The sequence below is a fragment of the Solanum stenotomum genome, chromosome 4 (assembly GCF_019186545.1).
Source record: "Solanum stenotomum isolate F172 chromosome 4, ASM1918654v1, whole genome shotgun sequence".
NCBI lineage: Eukaryota > Viridiplantae > Streptophyta > Magnoliopsida > Solanales > Solanaceae > Solanum > Solanum stenotomum.
This window is the reverse complement of record NC_064285.1, coordinates 7,463,213-7,469,640: the sequence shown is the minus strand read 5'-3', so window position 1 is coordinate 7,469,640 and position 6,428 is coordinate 7,463,213. Positions and strand designations below refer to the sequence as shown.

The 6,428-nt window shown below is 28.7% G+C and overlaps 1 protein-coding gene across 2 annotated transcripts; it reads left to right on the top strand.

Annotated features, from left to right (window-relative positions):
• The first annotated feature begins 715 nt into the window (after positions 1-715).
• Positions 716-5,493, top strand: LOC125861749 (jasmonate ZIM domain-containing protein 1-like). 2 transcript variants are annotated; one of them, XM_049541610.1, is made up of 5 exons: positions 716-938; positions 1,853-1,964; positions 4,043-4,239; positions 5,033-5,090; positions 5,187-5,493. In XM_049541610.1, the coding sequence occupies exons 1-5, from the start codon at positions 797-799 to the stop codon at positions 5,272-5,274; spliced, it is 597 nt and encodes a 198-aa protein (XP_049397567.1). In that variant the 5' UTR covers positions 716-796; the 3' UTR covers positions 5,275-5,493. The 2 variants fall into 2 exon arrangements, with proteins under 2 accessions (XP_049397567.1, XP_049397566.1); XM_049541609.1 differs by having other exon boundaries at positions 1,847-1,964.
• The last annotated feature ends 935 nt before the right edge of the window (positions 5,494-6,428 follow it).

The following is a 6,428-nucleotide window of genomic DNA, read 5'->3' as shown; positions in this document are numbered from 1 at the left end:
CATAAGATCTGTCGATTTTCAATTTAAGATCACAAAATTCAAAGTTCTTTTTTATTTTCTTAAATTATACATCAGATTAAACTATAACAAACAAAAATATAGAAAAAAGTCATTATCTCCTCTTTTTAATATTTGCAAAATATTTAATATAATTTTCAAAGCTCGAATTTGAAACAATGTGTTACTAATGCATGTCTACTATTTTGGTGCCCCAATTTGGACCACAAGTCTTTATGATATTCACATGTATATCAAGAAAATAAAATAAACGTGCTAAATAATTGAAATGTGGTCAATATATAAAGAGATAAAGACAGCTATTGACGGTACATCAAAATCACGAGCAATATAGTATCACACTTTAATTTTTGTGATACATTTTTATTATTTAGATATAGTTTAAAGAATTTTTAAGAACGTTTGTTTTTATTTGCCTTTTAATTATTGTGATTTATAGTATTTTTATGTAAATTTTTATTTTTTAAAAAATATATTGAACTCTGAATTCTTATGGAAATTAGATAATTTGATGCTCATCATGTTACACAAGGTGGGCCGGGACAGAAGGAGTATACCTAACCTTACCATTCAACAACAACACCAATAGTAGCACTATCAACATACTCAATGTAATCTCACCGATAAAATTTAAAAAGAATGAAATGTATGTAATTTTATACTACCTTGTAGAGATAGTAAAACTGATTCTACCCTACCATTCAAGATATATTTATTCCCCTACTCATGAAGAGTAGTCATCATTTTTCTTCAAGCTAAAGAAGAGAATAGATCCAACATGTCAAATAGGCAACTTTCTTCATTAGATAGTGAGAAATCCCATTTGATGAAGACTTGTAATTTGTTGACTCAATATTTCAATGGAAAAGCAGACCTCAAAGATCTAAATCTTACAATTAGTAACAATGGAGAAGCCAAAGGTAATTTTCACTTTTCCATATTTGTATTTTGATTTTGCTTCATTATTTCTACTTCATTTATGCCTTTATCTTTGAAGAAAATTGATGATGTTTCTCAAGTATCAACACCTGCAAGTGTGCATTTTGTGTATTGGAGATCTAGTTTTATCGAATCGAACTAATTCAGAGCGTCTTTTTTTAATCGGAATAGATAAAACTGTAAATAGTCTATTAGTGGGTAGGATGGCCAACTTGATGGTTGGAGGTTCATTTTCCTCAACCAATTTGGTTATGCCAGCCTTGGTCTAATATTTTGTTATGAGCTGACTTGATAATGATGAAGGCCTAGTTTTTAGTGAGCTAGTGGAATTCAAGTATGAATTGAAATTTTCCTCAAAAAATTCTTTTCTATAACCTCAATACATTTTATATGCATATATACTAGACTATCAAAGATTATGTCCAATTTTGAAGCGATCTCAACTATTGTTATGTGTTTGTCTTGATTTTCTTAGTATTTTTTCTTACCTCTTTTATGATTTTCTTCCTGGAAAATAAATGTTAGTATAATAATTATAACAGTTAAATGTTTGTCTTGATTTTTTTACCTTTTTTCTTAGGATACTATTACAATTATAATTATACTTTTTCTTAAAAGAAAAACATAAATCTTCTACATTTGGCTAATCAGGTTTTTATTTTATTTTTGGATAAAAAGGTTTTGAGGATTCTTCCTTCCCATTTACCAACATCCACTATAGTGAATTTTGTGAGATTATTCTTTCGATATTTTTGTACCTTTTTTATAACAATAAATATATGTCCATCAATTAGTTTAAATTTATTATGCTTATATATATATATATATATATATTATTTTTTTCTTTATTCTCTTATTCATTAGCCTCTGTGCAAAATTTATTTATTAGCCTCAGCAACCAAGGATTTGTTGACCAACATGGAAGAATCATCAACTAAGACAACAGAGCAAGACCAGAAATTAATAGATCATGTTCCTAAAAGTGCAATAAATAAAGCCAGCAGCAGGTTTGAAATTATTATGTCCTTTTATTCAATTTATGTGACATAATTTTTGATACAAAATTTTAGAAAAAATATAAATTTTTAAAATTAAGATCTCAATCTTGTAATAATATTTTTATGATTATAAAACTTGTAATCTAAAACATATTTTAGCATTTGTGTGATCCTATAAAATCCTTGCATTCAAATAAAATGAATAGTGTTGTTTACATATCTAAAAATGTATGTACCTATTCTTTTTTGGGAGGGAATAATAAAATTATTAATATCAAACTAAACTATTTGTCATTTGTCATGTTATATATAGTGACTATAATAATAAAGTAGCGGTCATAATTTTTTTCAAACCCACCTTCTTGTGTTCTTCCCATGATCTAGAATGTGACTTCATTCATTTCATCTACTCACTCATTATTATCAAAAGATGTGGTGCAGTGGATGAAGCCGCTACTTCCTTAATTACAAATTCAATTAGAGCCCTGCGTATAAAAACAATTCTTGATAGGAAGCACTTTTCCTTGAATGAAGTCCTACATGGTGCAAATCCAAAATAATCAAATTTTAATATGAATATCGAACACTAAATAAAAAATCTAAAAATCATCTACTTACTCACTAAATTATCCACCAACCACAACCACTGTCATTTTATTTAGAAGAAATAATCACATTACTATAAATTATAGTATATAGGGGTGTTTCTTCCACATGTGGTGGATGAATAATAATATTGTTATTGAGGTTGCGTTGTGACAAAAGTTGTAAGGAAGGAAGAAAAAAAAGTGAAGCGGTAAAACATATTTAAATTATCTTTTTTTTTTTGAGTTTCATAACTAAATTGTTAAGAGTGTGAATTTCTTACCTAAATTATTACTCATTAGTTTGAAAAACACATCTCAATATAAATTTTGAAAATCATATCTATATGTTATTACTTTGGATCTTGTCAAGGCTTTAAAAAATCAAATCCTTGGAAATTTCTTCGAAATTCACATATATTTAATTCTAATTTTCTGATTTTCTTTTAGATTTGCTTATGCACTTCAATATTCTATTCTGAAATTGAAATCTTCCTAACTCTATTGTTATCGATGCGTAATACACTCTCTATTATTTAAAAAAAAAAAAAATCTTGCCACATGAATAAAAGATGGGAACATTCATTTTTATTTATTTTTTTTTTTGGGGGGGGGGGGGGGGGGGGGGGGGGGGGAGGGAGTAAGATTTTTTTAAACAAACTTTTATAAAAGAAATTTAAAAAATGAAAAAAAAAATGGGGTTGGGGGGTACAGTGGAAGGAGGTGGTAGAGTGAGATAAGAAAAATATTTTAAATTTTATTTTTTAAAAAGTATAATTTCTATTTTGGAGGGATAATGATATTCTAATTTATAATTTTTAACTAATATTAATAATTTATTTTATTTTTGTCAAAATGGAATGTTTTGTCCATGTGGAGTGTTATGTAACAAAAGAGAGAGATGTGTGTTTCTCTAACTAATGAGTGAGTTTAGATATGAAACTCATATTTTCAATAATTACGGTATGAAACTAAAAAAAATAGCTTAGGTATGTTGAACCCTTCACTTTAAAAAAGAGTTTGTGTTTCTAGTTAACATATTCACTATAAAAGAAAATATTGTTTTGTTCATTAAAGGTATTCATTGTGCGTGGAGTTTGGACTTGATAACTAGTTCAAAATTTGTTCGAGTAACACAACATTGTCAATTTATTATATTTAAGATACAATAAATTATATTTAGGATCCATGTGAAGAGATGCCAAATTACATTTTGAATATCTTGAAAAATACCTATATATAGAGAGGATAGAAATAAACTATTAGAGCTTATGCTAAAACTTATATTTTTTTCTTTTTGATTTTTGGGTTACTAAAGTTGATATACAACCTGCTTGTAAAGTTCCATTTATTGATTCATGCAAAGCTTAATTTGTTTTAGAAACTTGAATGAAATTCATATTGAAATTTTTTCTTCTTTATTATTTTTCAACTTCACCAATAGAAACTAGTATTACATAAATCGAAACACAGAAAAAAACTTTCTTTTTTTTTCTTGTGCAGCAAAGAAATACCAAATAAGGAGCAAAAGCTAGCCCAATTGTCTATATTTTATGGGGGTAAAGTGGTGGTTTTTGATGATTTTCCAGCAGAGAAAGCCAGAGCAGTGATGTTATTAGCTAGCAAAGGAATCTCTAACAACTCTTGTGCCATTTTTCAGACCACCACCACCAGTCAAACTAATGGAGCCAACAACTTTGGTAAGTATTTTATTACTAGCGATTCATCACGAATTGACAAGTTTGATGTTGGTTGTCAATCTATTGCAATTTTTCTTTTTTATCCCGATTTGCAGGGGCAGAGCTAGATAGGCTCTTTGACGAAAAATTATACTTCCTCCATCTCATTTTATATGAGTTAGTTTGATTTGACACGGAGTTTAAGAAACAAAGAATAAAGACTTCTGAAATTTGTGGTCTAAAATAAATGATAGATGTTTGTTTGACTATAAATAGTTTTACTAAGGGTAAAATGGGTATTCTAAAATTAAATTGTTAGTTAATATAGAAATATGTCTTTTTTTTAGGATGGACTATAAAGGAAATTGAGTCATATAAATTGAAAAGAGGGAGTATTGTATATACAAAGTTAAAATCAATTTTTTTTTAGTATATAGTATTAGATGTTGAATCTCCTTAATTTCTTCTGATGTTTACTTTTTCATATTTCGAACTTCTTTAATGAAAATTCTGGCTTTGTTAGCTTCTGTCAATTTGGGACTAACATTGTAAACAAGCTCATAAAGGAAGAGTTTAATTACTTAAATATCCTTTATTTGTATTAAAAAAATATTGTTAATTTAATGTTTTCTTAATGGATGTGATAAATCTTAAATGATACTTAAAATGGACAATAGAAAATACAATCACTCATAGACTACATGGTCACATAAATGGAACAAGCGTATAAGCAATGGGTGCAAGATTTTCAAAATATGTATACATGCACTCGTTTAAATACTAAATCCGTCTCTTTCTTATTTGTGCTCTTCAGATTTACCTATTGCAAGGAGATCTTCACTTTATAGGTTTCTTGAGAAGAGGAAAGATAGGTAAGAAATATTATTTATGCATCACTAATACATATGCTCAAACTTCAAATATTTCCACATCTCACATTTTTCTCTTTTATTTATGGTGTCTTCTAGGGACACGGCTAGAGCGCCATACCAAATGCATAATCCATTGCAATCATCTTCAAGGACTCGTGAAGATCATTTTGATCTCAATTTCTAGTTATAATCAACTTTTCGATCGGAGATATTGTCGGAAAAGTTAATAGTTAGTAACTAGGACAACTTGATATAAGAAATTATTTATATATTGTTGTAAGTCAATTTTATTTGATGATACAAAAAAGGTATATGTTATTAGTATAGAAAACTTGAACAATTCTCATTATTGCAGTTGTAATTCTCAATGTTGCATGCTATTGTCACTCTACATCCAATATGGACAACATATAAGAATAGATTCACTATTTATTCTGATCAATTGTGTCAAGGTTTATTGATTATGAAATTGTAGAAAATAACTAGGGAAAATGCATAAGTACCTCCCTAGCCTATGGCCAAAATCCCTGAGACACACCTAACCTTTATTAAGGTTCTATTTCCCCCCGAACTTATTTTATATATAATTTTCTACCTCTTTTCGGCCTACGTGGCACTATCCTTGAAAAAATTGTCAACACGAGCTGGGCCCACAAGATAGTGCCACGTAGGCCCAAAAGGGGCAGAAAATTATATATAAAATAAGTTTGGGGGGGGGTAATAGGACCTTAGTAAAGGTTAGGTGTGTCTCAGGGATTTTGGGCATAGGCTGGGGGGTACTTATGCATTTTCCCAAATAACTATGAAGTTTGATCTAATAAATCATTTCACAAGACAATTAATTTTATTGAAAGTGTTTGTTAGAGCTTGATTGTTGCTACTAACAAGTCGAATGAGCAATTTGTCTATGCTGATGAGGTCACGAACCGAGTGATTGTCAAGTAAATGTATCTGGTTGAGATCAATAACTCGACACATCTAGAAAATATGTGACCTTCTTTTGAAAAAATATATTGCAATAACATTATCTGAAGACAATGTTACATATATATCTCAACTAAGAGGAGAATACATAAAAAGGAGAAAAAAATATATATATTTCACCAAAATTCTTTTTACTCATGATCTTCAAAATAAAGGTGAAATAGATTTTGAACAAAATCATTCCAGTGATAATTTAGCATATATGTTCACCAAGACATTGCCAACTTCAATCTTTGAGATGTTGAGATACAAGATCAGAATGCATCATTTTTGGAATATTAAGTGATGTTTTCATTAGGAAAAATAAATACGTACTACACTCTTTTTTTCCTTAACCAATGTTTTATCCCTTTG